We start from the raw sequence: 22,454 nt of genomic DNA, 5'->3' as shown, positions 1-22,454 counted from the left end.
CCAGTTGTTCATGCATTGAAACTGATCAGAAAACACCTTTGGCCCATGTCCACCTCATTGCCTTTATTTCCTTTTCTTGACTGCTACCTTTTTTCAATCCCCCTTTTCAACCTACTGTTTATGTATTTCTTTTTCTAACAGCTATTAAAATGGGTTTCTTTACTTCAACAAGGAAGAAATATCTGCCTTTATTCCATTTTGAATTTCCACTGCATGTATCTTGAATAACAGTACCATGCATCTTGCAGTAATGAATGTTTAATGGCTGTAGTAATTGCTGTAGAAAGGGTTTTACCAAATAAAGAGGGATATTAAAACCACTATATTTACAACATTTGTACTCATGATTAATATTTATTGGACTGAGGCTTGGCAGAAAGTCCAAATTAAATCATTTGCAATCATCATGGGTCATATATCGAGGGATATTATGTATATGAGCTGTGCCGTGTGAGATGGTGCAGAGTAAACTATGAAACTATCATGTTATGGGTTTTCATCATGGCATCACAGAGTAAATGGATGCAAATAATCCCTTTTTAAAATAAAATCAATTATCCTTGATGCTTCTTTCATGCATTAATCAATTTTTCTCCATTTGATATAGTTCTTATCAACACAACATTAATTTATCATCACTTCATAAAGCTAATGTGAATAGTTTTAGTTTTATTCATTATTTGTCAGGAACCATCCACTAAAATATTGATCTCACAAGAGAAAAGTTGCCTTGCACTAGATTTTGCTAACAGTTAATCTCCATGTGCATTTTCTGGGCTTATACACAAAATATTAAATATGCTATAAAGGCAAATACATATCTACAATGCAAGTATAGTAATATAATCAAATATATTCATACGTCTGCAACATATTAGCAAAATTGCATTGACCTGGAGTTGTGTTGCTTGTGCTTCTTTCCCCTTTTCTGCTTTGATCTTCACCAGTTCTTAAAGGGAACGTGTGACGTAGCCGCTTTATGTTTACAAGTCCTGTAACTTCTTCCTTTTCGTTTCTTTCAGATCACAAATGTTTTTGAGCCTTTTAGGCAGTAAAATTCTCATTGATGATGTCTGTGAAAGAGAATCAAAAAAACTGAAAAGGCTGTAGGCTGTGCTAGTTTAAAAAAAAAAAAAAGTCCAGATAAAAGCTCAAATGCTGTTGTGAGTTTCAGATCACTGCATCAATGAATAAAAATGTTCTGTCACACTTTTTATATGAAATCATTTCATTTAAGCAGTTTGCATTCTCTTGATTCAAACGCAACATAATTACCACCTGTTTATTTATGTTAATGATTCTTTTGTTTATTCCTAAACATAAGTTATTAACCAACAATCAGTGAGAATGGCTGTTAGGTGGTAATAGTTCATTTTAAATGAAGACGACATTGTTAATCATTTCATTTATTCAAGTGTATTCTGACCGTGAAGGTGAAGTCAGAGTTCTAGTGTGTTAAAGTTGCAAGTTAAGCAAGCGTGACCATCGTCTCAGCCGTTAGTACTTCTGCACACATAATACTTCATATGTGTTTGAGACCTTGAATTTTTTTTAATTTTCCTTGTGGACTAATACAGCAGTTGAAGTACAGAGAAAAAAAATGTCCATGCAAACCTGAAACTAACTCACTGCCCACTATAGGTACACCTTGCTAGTACTGAGTTGGATGAGTTGGATCATTGCATAGATTCAGAAAGTGCTGGAAACATTCCTCTGAGATTTTGGTTCATATTGATATGATAACATCACATATTTGCTGCAGATCTGTTGGCTTCACATCTGTGATCTCCTATTCCACCACATCCCAAAAGGTGCTCTTTGCACTGAGCTCTATTGAATGTGGAGGCCATTTAAGTATAGTGAACTCATTCCATGTTCGAGAAACCAGCTGGAGATGATGTGGAACAGTGCCTCATCTGGCTGGAAGCAGCCATGCGACGATGGGGACACAGTCAAAAATGGATGGACATGGTCAGTAATAATACTCAGATAAGCTGTGGTGTTTAAATGATGCTCAGTTGGTATTAATGGCCCCAAAGTGTGTGAAGAAAATAACCCGCACAACATTATACCTACCAGCAGCCTGAACCACTGATACAGGGCAGAATGGATCCATGCTTTCATGTCGGTTTTGCCAAATTCTGATCCTACCATCTGAACTGAATTGAAGCTTATTAGACCAAACAACATTTCTCCAATCTTCTGCTATCCAGTTTTAGTGAATCTGTGTAAATTCTATCCACAGTTTCCTGTTCTTACCTGAGAGGAGTGGCACCTGTGCTGTAGCCCATCTGCCTCAAGGTTTGATATGTTTAGCATTTAGAGATGCTCTTCTGCATTTAGAGATGCTCTTCTGTATTTAGAGATGCTCTTCTGTATTTAGAGATGCTCTTCTGCATTTAGAGATGCTCTTCTGCATTTAGAGAGGCTCTTCTGCATTTAGAGATGCTCTTCTGCATTTAGAGAGGCTCTTCTGCATTTAGAGAGGCTCTTCTGCATTTAGAGATGCTCTTCTGCATTTAGAGAGGCTCTTCTGCATTTAGAGAGGCTCTTCTGCATTTAGAGATGCTCTTCTGCATTTAGAGATGCTCTTTAGAGATGCTCTTTCTTGGTTCTAATGAGTTGCGGTTAACTTCATATCAATTTAAAACATTCTGGCTATTCTCCTCTGACCTCTGGCATCAACAACACATTTTCCCACACAGAGTGAATGCTCACTGGATATTTTCTCTTTTTCTAGAGCGTTCTCTGTTGTGTGGGGAAAATGCAGCTGATTAGCAAGTTCTGAAATGCTCAGAACAGCTCATTTGTCACCAACAACTATGCCCCCCCCCCCCCACACACACACACACAAGTTTAAATCAATACAAATAAATGTGGTACTCTTGTAGAGATTGTTTTTTCTGTTTTATAAGGGGCTATAAAAAGACTAAATGACATACAAATATCTCTCATGCACTCAGCAAGCATTGCCCCAGGTGAAGGACAGTGACATGAGAAAAACCTTCAAAACTCAGCCTTATTAACTATTTGACTATTTAAGATATTTCCCAGTCATTGTGAAAGATTGGAACGTATGACGCATATAGTCTGAATGCACCTGTATTTTTTTTAATCTAACTGCAAAGATTAAACTAAACCTTAATATGCTGTTACAATTTTATCAATGAAAAAAAGAGCACATAGCCAAAAATGCAATTTTGTCAAAAAAATATCCACACAATTAATTTTAAACAACATTTTCCCGTTATCCTATATTTTGGTGAATATTTCAAAAAGTCTCTACTGTCACTAGTTAATGCAAAGTACTGTGAATACTGTGAGTATAAGAAATCATCAGGCAATTGACAGATTGAGGTAATAGTATGTCAAATTATTAAATATATTAATATATAATTCTGATGCAGACAATGATAACAATTGCATTAGTCTTTATTTTTAGGCTGAATGTTTTCATTTATTTATTTATTTTTTTGTCTTTGTTATGCAGGGAACAGTGATAGATTTTGTAATAGTGCACATTTACCTACATTTTATTTGGTGTGCATATCACATAACATACAACGCATAAACTTCTATGTTTACACTAAATTTTACAGATTTATCTTGGAAAATTGGAAAACTGGTTTACAAATGTGCCACAGCACCATAACAAGGTAGATAAAACAAAAGCAAACCCCTGTGTGAAAAATCCATGCGACTTAAAATTTTTAATCCTCAATTCATCAATATTGTACATCATGTGGCAGAACTTGATCTGAATATCTGAATGTACTGGAGTCCATCAATAGCCTATTTGTCTTAATACCAAAGCCACACAGCCTCTCTCTCCCTTTCATTTTCTCCCTCTGACTCTCCCCTCCAACTGCCACACACAAGGCCATCCATTCAAAGGCCTTCCTCGTCCAGCCCCAGCAGTCCCCTGAGGCGTCTATACGTTCAGACCGTGCTGCCTGGAATTAAAGTGTAAGATAGAAGTAGCTAGTGGGGATTGCTGCTTCTTCCTAGCTGATGGCGAGGCTCTGTAGGGCTTCCTTTGACACCCCTCTCTGCTTTGGCTCATAGTTTGAAGATGAAGGCTTATTTGAAGAAAAATTATAGAGGACAGAGTTTTTGGTGCTGCTTTATATTAATGTTATTCTCTTGTACAGTATAAGAGAGCAATAGTTGAAAGCATTTAACAATTGGATTGCTGCGTTATAATCCTGCCCTGTATTTATTTCACATTAACTGTGTTAAAAAATCATAATGAGAGGTGTCCTGTGATTTTAGCTAGCTACTACTCGAAATTGTTCATGCGGTACTTTGCTTTTATGTACCAACAAAAATATTTGGACAGTCTGCTCTGTGCCAGCTGGGTTGTCTGGATTTAATAGAAAATTCTTCCAGGAATATGCATCACTAAGGTATAATAAACTGCATCACACTGTTTTGATTATTACTGAAGACTTTTTGCATTACTGCTTGTATTTTAAGTCTGCCCAAATTATGTGTTTTGAAATGACCACTCATCATCAAATGAGCACCATAATGGCACAAATTTAATGTAATTTTTTTTTGGCATATTGCATTATTCAGAACGTGTAATTGACTTTTAGTTTTTCACAACGCCAATATTGTTTCTTTATAAGTCACGTAGTGTAGCATGGATGAAAGAGTAAGGCTGCTACATTACAAGAACACTCCCTTATGGACTGTTTGTGGTCTAAATGCGTCATTGTGTTTAATGTATGCCAGTATCCTAGAATGAAATTCAATGAATAAAATATAGAGCTTCATCTCAGAATCTACAGGCCTCAGCTAGTATGTTAAATCTTAAAGTTCATAACAATACAACTGGAACAAGTCTGAATATGTATGGCTTGTTTGGAATGGATTCCAAGAAAAAGCTTTGTCTCTCTTGCCATAAAGCTTGGGTTTGCAAGGTTGCATCTTAACAAATCAAAAGATGTCCTTCAGAAAGATGAGACCATATTTGAAATGTTTTGCCATAATACGCAGCACCAAGCTTGACGAAAACATACAGCGCAGATCAGCACAAAGCACTCTGGTGGAGGGATGACAATTTGAATCTTGATTTGCAGCCATGGGACCTACTCACCTTGGAGTCCTTCAGTTAACCATGAACCATGTCAAAGTGTTCAGGAGGCAAATGTCAGGCTATCTCTCTAGCAACTAAAGCTTGGCTGGACTTGAATCATACAAGAAGAAAATGATCCCAAGCACACCAGCAAATCTACAACAGAATGGCTGCAAAAGCATCAAGGTGCAGCAATGGCCCTGTCAAAATCCAGACCTCAACTGGCCTAAAATGCTGTGGTGGGACTTAACAAATGTTCACAAACTCTAATGAACTTAAGCAACATTTAAAAGAAAAGTGGGCCAAAATTCCTCCATAATGATGTTAAAGCATGTTAAAGTCATACTGAAATTTATTGCTTCAAATTATTGCAGCTAAATGCTAGAGGTGGGAATCACCATACATCCCACGATACGATATTATCACAATACTTAATGCACGATACGATATTATTGCAATTTTTAAAAATATTTTGTGATATTCAGATTCTGTACATAAAGGTAAACTTTATCAATATTCATTTTATCTAATATCAAAGTCTCACACTCAGTCTTTCTCTCCTTTCAGTTTTATTGTTGACAAACTGAACGGTTTGTATTACAGTCTAGTCCAACTTAACTGAATCAACCATCTGGTACAATTATAGCTATTCTGAACTATGCAGTTTATGAAAACTATGCAGCCCCTTCAGCAACTGAAGAATTTGAAAGTAAATTAAAACAAAATATAATTTTACATTAAATAAAAAAGTTTTAAACTTAATTAAAATAAAACATGTCTTAAATGAAAATAAGTAAACTGTCATGTTTATTGCTGCCAAAAAAAAGTTTGGACAGTGAAGGAATGTCAGGATTCTTGCTCAGAAAAAGGATCAACATGCTCTGAAGTCAGAACACAAAACCTTTTTTTGTAACAAAATATCAATTTCTGCTGTCCCTGTATCGATACATTATTAGCGAACAAAATATCACGATACTACACAGTATCGATTTTTTCCCCCACCCCTACTAAATGTAGTTTAGCTGCAATACAAGCTACTGAATCATGGGGCATACCCAGGCTTTCAAAGGGTTGCACAGGGTCCTGTAAAAAGTATTTTTCACATGACTGTATGTAACTGCACTTTATTACATTACACCACGATGCATTTTAAGGTAATTTAACATCGTTTAAATTAAAATACAACACAGCAGTTTTTAATATTACGTCCTAGAGTACATGGTGATGTTTTAAAGTGAAGTGACCTCTAGCTGCTGTGTTAATCACTGCATAATATGCACCACGGGTGTCCCACCTGTACTCATGATGGAAAGTAGTACCTGAAAACAAACACTGAGCTTTGTGTGTTTAATTTAGTATAAAGCTGTATTTTAACTCAAAACACGTTGTTATCCTATCCCTAACAAGCAGTTATATGCCAAAATGTCACCTACCATAAATAAAAAATGAAAGTAAACAAGAAATTAAAATAAAACTTTAAAGTGGCTTTGAGCAACAGTCACGTTCCAGCATTCGAGGTAAAAGTTAGATGTGTTTTTGCCACCTTCCTGCTTTCTAATGCAAACTTTTTCCCTTTTTTAAAGTGCAAAAACCTGAATATATGTCCCAGCAAACACTTTATCGATGAATTACCGCTGGCTGACAGTCTTGTCTTGACATTTGGTATAGGAACAGTTCCAAAATGAAAGTTATGCCAGATAAATAATATAACCGTTATACCTTCGAGCAAATTTGTGTAAAAAAAAAGGGGGGGAAAAAAGTATATTACATTTCTTCAGACAACACAGACAGAGGTATTTTTAAATTCCTTCCAAACAAGCGCTGTTTTGTCAAATATTTTGTCCACGAGAAAACTGTCAGCAGCATACCAACGCAACAAGTAGCAATAAACTGACTTCATAAAAGGAGATGAGGGCGCACACCTTTGACACTGTAAGGCAAGGTTATTTTTTTTCTTCTCCACAAGAAAAGGCAAAAGCAGAGTTTCTATAATTCTTCAGCTTGGAGAAAGTCTCCCGAGCTGTTTGTTTGCTTGTTTGTGAAAGGAGTAAAGGACGATTTGATCAGTTAGATGAGGGACTAGTTAAGGTCAAACGTTAACAAGGGTACCAAGTAGGTTGAGGCGGGGTGTAAAACATTAGGCCTGCATGGCATGAAACATGTGCAAAGGGGAATTATTGATAATACTACTACTACTACTACTACTAATAATAATAATAATAATAGAAGAAGAATTGAAGTTTTTTGTCTGCCAATAGGGTTTATTTTTCATTTTGAGATAATAAAAATAATAATAAGCAAACAAATACATAACTTGGAATTTTAAATTGGATTTAAAGTTGATTGATTGATCAAGTCCAGTTTCCTGCATCACATCGTCACGTTCTGCTTTACAGTGCATCACCACCGTACTGGAAGTGTCAAGTGAGTTGAAGTCTGTCACAGATGATGGCAAAGTGAGGCAGAGGGGAGGAGGACTGATGACACGGAGCTGGCACAGCGAGCGAGTCGTACATTGTACTTTGTGGTGAAGGAAGGGAAGCGTGCGTCTCCTCTCCATCACATTTCACTTTTTCAAACAGTGACGGGGAATCAAAGAAGGCAGGATGTAGAATCCGTCAGACACAGACCGTTTCTCAGAGTCTTGCGGTTAATTCTGCTGCTTTCAGTCGCGTTTTTTTCGCTCTGCTCGGTGCGGGAGTCTGCCGATCGGTGAAGAAGAGAGGTGTTGCTCGCTGCCGGAGCTCGCTGGATGGATCCGAGCTCCTCCTTTCTCACTTAGAACTGAGGACTCGGTTTGGAAGAGTTGGGATTTTGTTCCCTCCTCCACTCCATCTCCTTTTCTGTGAGTATTCCTGTTTTTATTCCTTTTATTCAGTTCTTATCTTTGGAAGGGCTGATATATTTAGAAATTTGCATTTATCAGGTGAATAAATGCGTTTGTTGGAGAAGTTGTGCGATTCGTGCGCTGGAGGCGAAAAGCGGTGTTTCTAAGGCGTGAACGTTACAGAATCACTTTTTGTCACGTTTTGAGTATAACGTGCACCGACACAAGATGTTTGCTTATACTCGACCAGGTAATACAAGTCAGTAAAGAAACATCATCAGGTCATTGTGTAATTTATGTACTTTAAAATTCTAACAGGGAAAACCGCGTAACGTTATCAGCGCATGGAGAACTCTGAAGTAGATTTCCTCCTTATTTAGATTCAACAGGTTTGGCTGTCACTGTTTTTCACCGTAGGATAGTTAATGAAGCTGCTCAGAACAGAAGCCTTATAGTTGTTTCTTAATGTCGCTGATGCTGGTTAAATTGTACATCTAATTGTTCCTTTTCGACATAGGCTTGGACACAAAAGGCGAGTCATTTGATTCACCAATTAACTGTGGTCTAAGTCGAACTCGACTTATTTTATTTTTTTCATAGAAATCAGATTTTACATTTCACACAAACTTTTACATCCACCTTTAGCTGTTTTTTCCATTTTTAGCAGCTCAGGTGGCATTTTGTATAGATGACATTTTCAGATATTTAAACAAGAGACTGCTGAAAGTGAAAGGAGATTTAACAGAGAGGAAAATGTATTGAAACTCATAGTAGAATAGGCATAATGGTACACAGCACCTTGATGGTCAGCACTGGTCATTTTTGCTGTTAATTATCCACGTTCCCTTTTTTGTGTTTTCTTCTTCAGATGCCAGATCATTTTCAGGACAGTTAAGTCTGAAGGTGTGGAAGACTTTGCTTCACAATGGCAACAGGAGTAGCAGCGTGGCTCCCCTTTGCCAGGGCTGCAGCAATTGGCTGGATGCCTGTGGCCAACTGCCCCATGCCTATAGCGCCAAGAGACAACAGCAAGAAACAAGATGAACTTATCATCCTCAATGTCAGCGGCCGTCGTTTTCAGACCTGGAGAACAACATTGGACCGCTACCCAGACACCCTACTGGGCAGTTCTGAGAAAGATTTCTTTTACAATGAGGAAACCAAGGAGTACTTTTTCGACCGGGACCCTGACGCCTTCAGAAGCATTCTCAACTTTTACCGAACGGGAAAGCTCCATTATCCTCGTCACGAGTGCATCTCGGCCTATGATGAGGAGCTGACTTTCTTTGGCATCATACCTGAGATCATCGGTGACTGCTGCTACGAAGAATACAAAGACAGAAAGAGGGAGAACTTAGAGCGGCTGCAGGATGATCAGGAAGAGAATATGGACCTGAAGATGCCCAACATGAACTTCAGAGAGACCATGTGGCGCGCCTTCGAAAACCCCCACACCTCCACCATGGCCCTGGTCTTTTACTATGTCACTGGCTTCTTCATTGCTGTCTCGGTCATCACGAATGTGGTGGAGACCGTGCCCTGTGGTGCTACTGCCAATCAGAAAGACATGCCATGTGGCGAACGCTACACTGTTGCGTTCTTCTGCATGGACACCGCCTGTGTTATGATTTTCACCGTGGAGTATCTGTTGCGCTTGTTTGCCGCACCTAGTCGTTACCGCTTCATGCGCTCTGTGATGAGCATCATCGACGTGGTGGCTATCTTGCCATATTATATTGGTCTAGTGATGACCAACAACGAGGATGTCAGCGGCGCCTTCGTGACACTGCGTGTGTTTCGAGTGTTTCGTATCTTCAAGTTCTCCCGCCACTCGCAAGGCCTGCGGATCCTGGGTTATACACTCAAGAGCTGCGCTTCGGAGCTGGGCTTCCTCCTCTTCTCACTCACCATGGCCATCATCATCTTTGCCACGGTCATGTTTTATGCAGAGAAGGGCTCCAGCTCCAGCAAGTTCACCAGCATCCCAGCTTCATTCTGGTACACTATTGTCACCATGACGACGCTGGGGTGAGTAATAGACATATGCAACCCCCACACACGCACACTGACACAGGTAAATGCATTCACGCACAGCTACACGTTGTGGTATATGTGTATTTTGTTTGTGGAATTATAACAGAGTTGCTTATGATTTTAATAAACTGAATAATTTATGAAAACCACTTTGAATTTCAAATGAGCATTAAGACAGCCTTCCCCCATACTTCAGTACGCTACAGCTTATTTGAAACTGCCAGTGTGATTAATGGTGGGGAGTGGAGCATTTATCCATCAGCACAAACATTCATGGCGTTTTGTTTGCCTTAGTTAGAGCTCTCCAAATAAGAAGACACTGTTTGAATGCATGCAATACACAAGTAGATGCTCAGATAATAGATTTGTATTTGTGCAAGGGATGTACAGCTCATGCAGAGCCACATCTTGTAGTTTCTGTTTTTGATCAGTGTAAATTCATGGAAAAAAAAAGTTTCCATATGTCATTAGGTTGCCACAACCAAAACATTTGAACATTTTTGCTAATACTGAAACAAACAGTTCTATTCATAACCCTCCAATTAACTAACAACTCTTTCCCACCTCCACACTCTTATGGCATGACTTCTAATCATCTTTGAATAAATAGTAAGTTTGATTGTTTTCAGAGGACAAACAATAGCTTTTCTACAATTTTCCTTTTGCTAATTGGGGCTAAACCAGGAGCTCCGCATGCATAGCTAAAGCTTCAGTTAAAAAGTGCTTTGCGAGCGTGAAATAATTTAACTGCATTATAAAGTGAGATTTTCTTCTGTACGCCTGGAGGCAAAGCGTCCCATGAGGCATCCTCTGTCACCTTTATTATGATTCCACTCTGCTCTTAATCTCTCCTTCGAGCTCGCTGAGATTCTGTGCCATGAATGGCAAGGTGAACTTAAAAGTGTTCCCGAAGTTTGGTCGAGTGTACTACTCTATTAAAGAAGCAGAATTGAAGAATAATTACGAGTTCCTAAAAATGCATTCTTCCCTCAAGCTCTCTTTGTAGATAATGTTATGTATGTAAATGGAAAAATGTGCTTTTGGAAAGAAATGACATGATACAAAATCATTTTAATGGTTTTTGTGACTCACATGAGTAATGTAAATGTATTTTTGAATATAAATCGCTTTCAAGCGAGCAGGAAACGCGTTAAAGGAAATGCCTATCGTTTTAAGTCTGTCTTAAAGGAATACCTACATTTTATATGTATTGAAAACATTTTTGGCCTCTGTCATTTTTCATTCTCTCCACAGCAACTGGGAAAAGATTCCCACCTCATGTTTTTTCAGTGAAAGCAATGCAGGACTCTAAACTTCAGGATAAAAAGAGAAAGTTTATATGAGTCTTTGAGAATTTAATAAATTGTGAAAAATGGACTTAAGATAATAATATTCACAATAACTGGTGGTAACCAGTTATTATGAATATTTTTGAAACTTCTATGAGTTGGATTTTTTTTTTTAGAGAAACAGTGAAAGATGCTATCACTATACAAGAACTGATGGGTTGGATTTTACATTGTTTGATTTATGTGACGGCAAAGATATGTATTTTCTAATTATCAACAAGTGAGAATCGAGAACTTTTTGAACGTTTATTAAGAATACATATGTACTCTACATTTCATTGATTATTTCAGCTCTTTTACAATATTTGATCAACTTAAAAAATAAGGAAAAACTCAAAAAAAATTACCTTACTCGCTGAAATTTTACCAATTCTTTAACCAATTATTACAATAATGTCTGTAAATGTAGTGAATTTATAATTTTATATAATGACCACAAGGACAGACATTTTTTTTTTCATCATTTGATAAATATGGTTATGTTGTACAGCCCCGATCGCTGGGAGGTAGCCTACTAGCCTTAATAAACTTTTATATTTATAAACCTAATAAATAGACATTAAGAATTGTATTTACAACATTAAATTACTTTAACCTACACTGATATTTTTTCCTATCAAGGAATAAAGCTAATAGGTACTATGAACTACGAATTCCCCTTTTAATTTTTCTGTATTGATTAAGAACAGGAGGCCTCACATGTGAGAGTCACACTGTCACAAGGTGTCACTGGTTGTCTGCTGCAATGATCTGATTAGATTAGACAAGAAATTATGAAATCCGACAATTCTGATATTCTCATTCTCTAAAACAAGCGTTAAGCAGAAAATCTTGTGTAACATCCTATTGCAGACCAGTCAGCTTACCATTTGTTACTGAGTTGGCCATCCTCATAGAGAAATGCAGCCTTGCTGAGATCTTCTTTGAAATGAAGTCTACATTTCCATAACATTTCTTTTCAAACTGACCAGATGTTCTATGCTGTTCATGTGTCTGACTTGCTGCCCAGCTCATCAGCTCTGTGCAGGTTGCCGTTGCTTCCATCAGTGTACTTTTAGCAGAGCTACTTGTGGGGAGCTTCTGAAATGCAAAGTGGCATATTTGGAGGAATCACAAGCATTAGCTTGACTGACCATGACCTGTTCCTACATCCCAGTGAGACGAAGGCACAAGGTTAGATGAGTTCAAGACGGTAAAGACACGGACGGATAGCCTGTTCCTCCCACCAATGAAAATAATTGATTGATGTTGAAACCTTATTGATGTAGCACTGACTATTCAATCACGGAGAATTTCCTTTTTGTTTCACTACAGGAAATCATCTCTAATTCAAAGCAAAGTAACTAACTTTGCACTTTAAACATTTGTTTTATTTATCTATTTGACTACAAAAGCCATATCTTAGCTTTAGTTAGGACTTTGAATTGTCCCGTTTGGTGAAAGTGATATTGTTTGTGCAGATATTAGCGCTGCTTGATGAACCAAAGAATGGCTTGGAGAAATGGAAGTTTTGTTTTGCACATAGAGTTTAAAACCTAATAGAAAAATGGCTTTTTACCGTCTATCAGGATTTATATTGTCTAGAAACTACAAATATTTATGTTTAGTGACATAATAATTTTTATTTTCAAAAATAATTATGCTGTTTATCATTGAGTCATTGAGAAAACCATAAATACTGGATTGGACAGCATGTGTGGGAGCTGTCATGCTGCAGCAGATTACTACAGATAACTACACAAATGTCACGAGCTTCTGCCTTTTTCCTAAACTAAAATGAAATGAAATAAAGTATGGTTAGATTCCTGGTCAGGAGTTAAATGACATGTTTTGCTAGTCGACCTAAAACTTCCTGAACTAGACATTTCCCAGCTTGACTTGTGGCAAACAGCCTTTTTTCTGTTTTGTTGTATATACAGTATTGTGCGAAAGACAAGCATGGACCATAATAGTCCTGTTAGTCTCTGTGCTGTGTAAGGCCAGACAGGCTGCTTGACCTTACCTGTGCAATATTTGTGTGGTTTGCTGTGTGTAGTACAAGTGCTTTCTTTTGTATCACACATACTAAAGGATACAAATGCCAAGGTGAAAGCATTATGTAAATTGTAAACCTGAACAATGTGTTTTCACAAAGACCCATTATGTGTGATGCACAATGGGCAGTGACACTGAGAGTCTCTCTACAGCTCTGACAAAGTGATCCTCATCACTACCCAAGGACAATGATTTGTAATTGGGAAAACTATCAATTGATGCGCGTTCAAAGCAAACACACATGTCATTTTGTAAGTGCTGAATTCAAGGGCTGAAATTCAATACCTATTACAAAAACTAACATTGGATACTGTTGGAAATAATTCTGCAGCAAATTGAATTTATGAAGTCAGGTAGGGCTGTGCGATATGACCAAAATCTCATATCCCGATATAAGAATTCTATCATCCGATAACGATATAAATCACACAAATGTAACATTTTCTGTAACAATTCTGTGAATCTCGGGCAGCTCGACTTGCGGGAAGTGTTTCCAGCTGCGCGTCATGTAGCTGGAGTCGAGTGTTTTAACCGATGCATGAAACGATACATTTTTAGACATAAGTTGTAACGGCCGCCGTTTTCTTTGTGAGTATTTATTACACGGCGTGCTGCGGGGAAAAGGCTGTTCTAACGTTTGAGTCTAAGGTTTATTTTTTAGCACCTGGCGGCTCTTTTTTAATTCTCATCCGTAAATAATCTGCTCTTTCACGTGATTCAGTTTATTTTGAAAAGTCTCAACAGGATCTTGAGCTTTATTGTGAAAGGTTGATGTGGAACATAAACAAGCGGACACGCGATGGTGTTACTGTCGTTGTTGCTAACCACAACGCATAAAAACAGGCGTAGTGTGGTTATATTAAATATAAGAGAAAGAGAGAACTTTAATATTTTAATATAGCCACTACAGTGACCATCAAAACGATGAAAAAATAGCCATAAACAGTTTATTGCCATAAACAGACACCACGAAACAAACGATAGCGTAAAATGAAACATAGATGTTTTTATATCGTCATCCGATATATATCGTTATATCGAACAGCCCTAAAGTCAGGGTATAGATCAGTATAAAGATAAACTATACCATACAGTTCATACCATAGTTTATACCATAGGGTTTTGTATAATTACCTGAAAAAGATCTGTTCAGTATTATTGACTCTGTAAGTAAAAGATTCATTTTAATCTGAGTCATCGTCCCCTGTGCTTTTAGGCAAAGTAACACTGAGATCCGTTGCAATATTGTAAAAATATATTCTATTGTGTAATTTACTGTATATTGTATATATTTATAGTGTATAATATTGTATAGTAAATCTTAAAACATTATAAGAGTTGTATTCAGCTTGAGTAATATCATAATCACTTCACCATTCTCTCCTATGTTGAGGTGGGCTGCATGTGTGCAGTAGTACACATCATAAAGTAGACATAAATCAGAATAGATTCACAAACTCATCAAGGTCATTTTGGGCTTTTTAATTATTTCTTTGAAATGTTCTTTTTTTGAGGGTGTAATGATTGTACAGCATATATCTTTAATGACTTTAAACAACTAGAATTTGGCTTTATTTTGTATTTTCTGTGATCCACACAGGGTCAACTATACATATAGGCTCAAATATACACATACAATAATTTCAACTTTTAATAAGTGGAGCTGAATGTTCTAAAGTGTCTTTTAATTTGCCAAGGCCAAGGCCTGTTTGCTTCTCGTTAGTGGTCATGGTTGACTACAACTAACAATTCCTCTTTGTCTGAATAAAAGCGTTTTGTTTGACTGCACACACTGGACTGACCAATTTCAATTTCATTCAGTTTAGTTTTATAGGCAAGGCAAGTTTATTTGTATAGCACAATTCAACAACAAGGTGATTCAAAGTGCTTTACATAGACATTAGAAACAAAAACAAATAAAAAGCATGAATTAAAATTGATTAAAACAAGCAAACAAACAAACTAATTAACAAACAAACAAACAAACAAACAAAACAGTATATAAAATCAAAACAGATAAAATCAGAACAGTAGATAAAATCAGTAGTTAAAATGTAAGTTTTGAAATTTAAGCTTAAGTGCGGATTTGGTGCTTTATTCAAATGCAGCTGAGAACAGGTGAGTCTTCAACCTGGATTTAAATAAACTGAGTGTTTCAGCTGATCTGAGGCTTTCTGGGAGTTTGTTCCAGATATATGGAGCATAAAAGCTGAATGCAGCTTCTCCGTGTCTGGTTCTGACTCTGGGAACTGATAAAAGACCGGATCCAGATGACCTGAGGGATCTGGAAGGTTCATACTGGGTCAGGAGGTCACTGATGTATTTTGGTCCTAAACCATTCAGAGCTTTATAGACCAGCATCAGAACTTTAAAGTCTATCATCTGACGGACAGGCAGCCAGTGTAAAGACCTCAGAGCTGGACTGATGTGGTCCACTTTTTTGGTCTTAGTGAGGACTCGAGCAGCAGAGTTCTGAATGAGCTGTAGTTGTCTGACTGATTTTTTTAGGTAGACCTGTAAAGATGCTGTTACAGTAATCAAGCCTACTAAAGATGAATGCATGGACTAGTTTTTCCAGGTCCTGTTGAGACATCAGATCTTTTATCCTTGAAATATTCTTGAGGTGATAGTAAGCTGATTTTGTTATTGTCTTAATGTGTTTTTCTAAGTTTAGGTCTGCATCCATCACTACACCCAAATTTCTCGCCTGGTTTATATAGTGTCAGATCACAAGACGTCAAGGCACTTAATATTTTAATGACCCAACAATATTATGAGTAACACTCAGAACGATGGGACATTCCATGGAATTCATTGAGGCTCTAAGAAGGAGAAATATATATCTACACAAGTTGGGAGAAGGTTGCTTGAAGCCGTTTCTATCCAACTGCAGATTTGAGGATCATCTGTACAAACAGTTGCAGTTATAGTTTATTGCCACCCAAATGGTCACCCTCACATGAGAGGAAATTGGTTAGGATGTTCAGGAAGAACTCAGGATCTACCATGAACTGCAAACTGCTTGAATACCAGCATTACTGTCCACAATGAAACAAGTTTTGAATTGCCGTGGAATGAGAGGGTCCCAACAAAGGAAGATTCTACTCCAAATCGACACCTTTAAGCTTGACTGAAATTTGCTGCCGCCCATATGGACAAGCCAGTTGCCTTACAATAGGTATGTTTGGAAGTGTAAAGGTGAGGCTTTAAACCTTAGAACTCTGTACTTGTGGGACGATCGTGGCTCAAGAGTTGGGAGTTCGCCTTGTAATTGGAAGGTTGCCGGTTCGAGCCCCGGCTCAGACAGTCTCGGTCGTTGTGTCCTTGGGCAAGACACTTCACCCGTTGCCTACTGGTGGTGGTCAGAGGGCCCGGTGGTGCCAGTGTCCGGCAGCCTCGCCTCTGTCAGTGCGCCCCAGGGTGGCTGTGGCTACAATGTAGCTGCCATCACCAGTGTGTGAATGTGTGTGTGAATGGGTGGATGACTGGATATGTAAAGCGCTTTGGGGTCCTTAGGGACTATTAAAAGCGCTATATAAATACAGGCCATTTACCGACTCTCAAGTATGGTGCTGGTTAGGGCCATGCTCATGATAAAACAAGCTAAGGTTTTGGACTGGCTTTCCCAAAGCCCCAACCTCATTCTTTGCAACACACTATCAAACTTAAATAAACTTTACTGATTCATCAAGTCAAATATCCAGTCAGAATTATGCCCAAAGGCTTGCTGGCTACTAAATACATCTGATCTGATCTGCACCTTGCGAATGAACATTTAACCTTATATTACTGGGTGTATGTATATATCAGAGACTGTATGTATACTTGTGTGGATTACAGAAAATGCTAAATAAATTCAAACTTGTGCATCCAATGATTATTTGTTAGAGTCATTGAAAATGTATGCTGTACAGCTAATCCACCCTGAAAAAGGGGTTATTTTTTTTAAATTATTTTTTATTTAAAAAAAAAAAGTGCCAAATAACCTTTACATTTAACCGTATATAAATAACCATACATATATGGTCATGATGTAAACTTCTAACAAAAACTCTATATTTAAAAGGGCTACCAAAAAACAAGCAAAGACACAGTACAGTACACCCTTTGTTTTTACAGCTTACACCCACACCTATATAACAAAGCAAGTCAGGTGAAAGTAGCTCAAATGTTTCTGCCTGTACATCACCCACCCCCCACTCTCTAAAGCTTCTTATATTTCAATTAATATGGGTAAATATGTACATATGGGTACAACTGCAACAGAACAAACTCACCAGCCTTTCATGAGGCGCAGTGTTTCCTCCTGCTTGTCGCCTGTCAGTCTGTTCACCTACTGAAGGAACATATGCTCAGGTGATGAGGTCACCAATATCCCATCTGTCAATGCATATAAAAAGCTCTGAAGAAGAAAATCTTTTATCTAACACTGTTTTTTTATTCCCTCGGGTTCTGTTTGAACTGGTCTGTTTGATTTCTGAGAAAATCTATCTGCACTCGTTTATGTTTGCTTGGCTGTGTTTTATTATTTATATGTTATAAATGCTATAAAAACCATTTGCAGTGTTTGTTTTCAAATCAGTTTAAGTTTGTATTTCCATTTTTTATTTATCCAAAAAGACGCTTTTAGCAGATATTGATATGAAAAAGTTTCTATTGCACAATATACAACTTGCTGTAAGTTTATTTTTATTTTTATCTTTAGGTAATGTAGGTAATGTTTTTTGAGGAGAGGTGGGGTTGTATCATGTGTGGACATAAGGAAAATCAATTGCCCATTGGGGACAATAAAGTTACCATTGAACTTGCAAGCAAATACCATCTGCACTAGCTAAAAACACACTTTATACCATATAAAAAAACATTCAATCTAAACCCTCTGATAGAATTTCAGCTTTAGTCTTAATACATAAAGCTGCATATTTCCTCAAAGTTGTAAAAGAAACATTAACAAAGGGGGTCTGAATATTCTCCCTAGATTGAAACAGCTTCAAAACCACTGAAATTCTAAACGTATCTTTTATTAGATCTATTCCGACATCTTTCAACAACCACATTGTCACGTTAGAAATACACAACCTTTTGAGTATCACAGCTCATGCCCAGCTTCAACACGGTGATTCTAATGATGAATACACTTATTCAGTGAAGTACCCTTATAGTTCAGCATAAGGGGAAATGCTTACTGCATTCAATTTGGTTAGTGATCATATTTCTGTGAGACTGCTACAAAGTCCCGAAACACAATATACAAAACAACAAGCACCTTTACAAAAATATTGGATGTGGGCTATTATGTTACGGGTTGGAATTGTTAAAAAAGCCATTAAGATTTGCATAAAAGAATACTCAGTTACCAATTTCTTTTGCAACAACAACAAAAAAATCAAAGTCTTTGATGTTGATAGCCAATAATTGAGTCTGTCAATTATTTATCAGCCGCATTTAAATTACAACCCCAAAGAGCACATATGCACATTCAGATTTTGATTCATTTACACGCGTAAATAGTTATTGCCTTTGATCTTGTCGGGTTTATGACCTGCCTCCCTGCGCCCTCTCCACGTCTTCATGAGGCCAGACAGCACAGCACAGCAGTTCTGGGTAATGGGCTGGAGCTGAGGGAGATGAGGGGGGAAAGGGACTGACTGGCTGTATAATCAGCCACTTTCACTGTCCAGGAACAGGGGTGTTAAATCAACCTCAGGTGGCTGATAAAAGAATCTGGATTGAATCTCAGCAAGGTCTGCTCCCTGCGGCTGCCTGCCGACGCTGGCGCTGTCGGATACGCGGGCACCGGCATCAGTGGGACAGGATCCGAAAGATTGATGAGGAAGGAGAAATCCCTCTCTCCCGCTCTCTTTCTCCCTCCCACTGTCTTTTTCTCCCCCATCCTCCCCTCATCCCCCACGAGTCTCCCAGGGGAACAGCTATTTTGAGAGCACATGCACTGTGTGTGAAAGGGAGTTAGCAGTTTCAACTATAATCTGATACATGATCCAGACACAATGCATGAAAGCAGTCATCTTTACCTGCGTGACAGGTGCACTGAAAGCAAAGGTTCACTGGTGAGGTATCATCTCTCCCAAGTCTCCCACACCTCTAAAAACATTATTAACCCAATAATGAGAGAAATATTAATGAGGTGTGCATTGAAATCTGACTCTGGTGTTATAATTAGAGTGATTCTCCCAGTTGTAGAGTCCTGGTCCTGGACGGAGGCTTGTTCTGTAGCAGAAAGTGAGAGAAAATGTTGTTATGCATGTAGGTCATGTTCCCATCTCTGCCTTAATCAGTGGCTATATATAATCTGCTTCTTTCTTCAGAGAGACTTTAAGCTCGCTTCCCTCTGTGTTCTCTGCTCAACATCTCTATTAGATAAAGTAGACTGGGCCTAGGGGCCAAAGGCAGGACTAGAGAGGTCAGATGAGTTGTGCTTCCTGTTCAAAAGCGCTCTTTGTTCTAGTATTGGGAAAACAACACTCGCCAAAGTCACTCCTGTCATAGACATTGCTTCAGTTTTTTATTTTTAATACAGTGCTCAAATTCCTAAACCACACAACCATAACCATGCAGACCTGAAGAGGAAACTAATCATTATTTTCATCATCGATCAAGATAAGGATTAATTTTTCAGTGTGTCCATTAGGCTCAAATTACACTGTAGAACCATGAAGGATTGCCTAATGTAAATTTATTTGCCCGTGAAGGTGGGAATTATTTTTTTTCCCACTGGTTACCATGAGTCCAGCATCTGACGATGGCTGATATAAGTGAAGGTGCGTGTGAAACTTTTCAGGAAGGTTCTGCAAACACATTACTTAAATTGGGTTATTTGAGTTCAAACCCAGATAAAACTGACTCAAGTGAAAGCAAATGAACAAATGTATGCCTATAAGGTTCAACCTGTAAGGTGTGGTGGGGTTGGTGAAAAATTTGCAATGGCAGGCTCCAGAATAACTCTTTATCTCAGAAAGGAACCGGGTCTCCATGGCACTGCATTGGCAGGTCACACTTGAACAGCAGAACACAAACAACATAACCAGTGTCAACTCATTAAAAAAGCAAGAAGGTACCACCGTGTGGTTTTCATCCAGCAGTGACAAAGTATCTCTTAAACTAGTGTGTCAGTTGGAAACTGGGCAGTTTTGTGAAAGACAAATATTAATACAATAATAATATGCATAATATGGCCTCAATCCAACTAGCACTTCCACTTAGCACATGCCTTTAATTGTGTTTTAAAGGTTAATTATTGATACTGAATTACATTTTCAAGGAGGGAGACCACTTAATCAGTAAAATGAAAACAGCAAAATTCAACCAAAAAACAACTAACCAGCAACAGACTTGGTAACTGATATGTGTATATCATATATTGCTCCAATGCTCCTCTCTGCAAATATTTGCTTTGAGTGTAAAGTTCAGCGTGTGTGTTTGCAATCCATGAAAACTGGGATTCGTTTTTAATGCAATAACAACACATGGCTCAGGTGACAAACCATGTTGTAATAATGGCTTCTCAAGGTTCTGTCCCAAGATACCAATCTCTGCACTGCTAGATTTCCTTTTCCAATAATCAAGCCTGGTTTCTTTGACCTTCACCATGGGGTACCTATTCTAACCAATCATCCTCATCCCCTAGTCATAATACCATCGCTTCCTGATCTCATACCAGCTGTTTTCTTACGTAAACCAAACAACAGCATAACTATGGCAGGTTGACATCAATACACCTGCAGGTTGATATTTGCAAAATGTGCAAAATGCATTCATTGATTTATTTAGTAGTCTTAGGAGGCACTGACAAAATTATTCACACGTCCCAAAAAAGAGCTCAGATCACACAGTGTTTGTCTTTTTTGAATGTTATTGTTAATAATATTTCAGCATAGGATCACATAAACATTTTTGTTGTTTTGAGCTTTTCCAAAACTCTTATTCTTTGTGCACCCTATGAATATTTCACAAAATCTAAATAGGTTTAATTGCTCAACTTCACCACGGATCCCAAGGGTAATGTTAAATTATAATGAGTAAATCTGTAGCACTAAGTTTGGTGATGATAAAGAAAGCAATAAAGAAAGCAACAATCTTAGACCTGATTTTAACTCTTAAATCCTCTCTTAGTTCAACACTCAGTTATGTGTAAAGGGATTAATTAACACTGGGAAGAACAAAGCCTCTCATGTTGGGACTGAATTAACAGTCTGTTAAAGAAGCTGAGTATTCTAGTTTTTTAAAGCCTGCATGTAATATCTGAAGGATTCTTTGTTTTTCCATGGAAACGTGATTATGACTGTGCAAGAAAATGGGATGCGAATTTGATTTCTAGCCTCTGCTTGTTATGCTAATCTGTCTATTTCCCTAGTACTTGCAAATTGTGTTTGCAGTTAATTATGGATCATTGGTAACAAAAGTGGGGAGTTGGATTGCATTTTAGAAAGCAATAAATGTCAATTAATTGTGGAATGTCATACGTTTGTTAATAATGCAGGATCTCTGCGCCAAGCTGAAACAGAACTGGGAGGCAGTGCTTTCTAGTTTCTAAACGCGATTATTCCTTCACACAAATCATCTGACGTTGTTACAGATTGTTGTAGTTTTCTATGGCAGTCTGCTTTCAGACAAAATTAATGGGCTATTTTGCTGCCTTGCAGAACCCCTGGGGTCAAAGTGAGTGCAGCTAGTAGGAAATTAGAAGTATTCCTGCCTTTATCGGGCCAAGATGCTCTTGGAGCCAATTTCCCAACACAAGGCTCTTTAATAGAAACCTTTCTAATGATAGCTGTGGAATTTAATTTAGCTCCAGTACGGGTTCATTTAACACCTAAACTCATTTAAAAGGAATTAAACTTGCAAAGGATAGTGGTCTCTGGCAAGCTTAACAACCCCTACACTCTCCTGACATTTTTCTCTTTCTCTTACTGGGATTTTAAAATGGGCAAAGCTTCGTCCCATATGAAATTCAGATACTAGTTTGACAGCAGGGAACAAGAGAAACTGGCAGGTAACATTGCAAAGGGTTTTTTTTTATTTTTTCAAACTATGTTTAACCAGCAGTGTGCTTACATCATTTCTCTGGTGGAGCAGCAGCACAGCATAGTGTACAAAAAATTGCTCATCCAAT

The 22,454-nt window shown here is 37.9% G+C and overlaps 1 protein-coding gene across 3 annotated transcripts in view; it reads left to right on the top strand.

Annotated features, from left to right (window-relative positions):
* The first annotated feature begins 7,439 nt into the window (after positions 1-7,439).
* Positions 7,440-22,454, top strand: part of LOC146517907 (A-type voltage-gated potassium channel KCND3-like) — a 112,467-nt gene continuing 97,452 nt past the window's right edge. For 2 of the 3 annotated variants that reach the window (XM_085161037.1, XM_085161038.1), the window contains exons 1-2: positions 7,440-7,925; positions 8,776-9,935. In XM_085161037.1, coding sequence (XP_085017163.1) covers positions 8,833-9,935 — 1,103 coding nt within the window. In that variant the 5' untranslated portion in view covers positions 7,440-7,925; positions 8,776-8,832. The remainder of the gene's footprint in view (positions 7,926-8,775; positions 9,936-22,454) is intronic. The other variant, XM_085161039.1, reaches the window with a different exon arrangement.

This window comes from Neolamprologus multifasciatus, chromosome 5, assembly GCF_963576455.1.
Source record: "Neolamprologus multifasciatus chromosome 5, fNeoMul1.2, whole genome shotgun sequence".
Taxonomy (NCBI): Eukaryota; Metazoa; Chordata; class Actinopteri; order Cichliformes; family Cichlidae; genus Neolamprologus; species Neolamprologus multifasciatus.
Note: the sequence above shows the minus strand (reverse complement) of the source record. Positions and strands in the feature narration are given on the sequence as shown.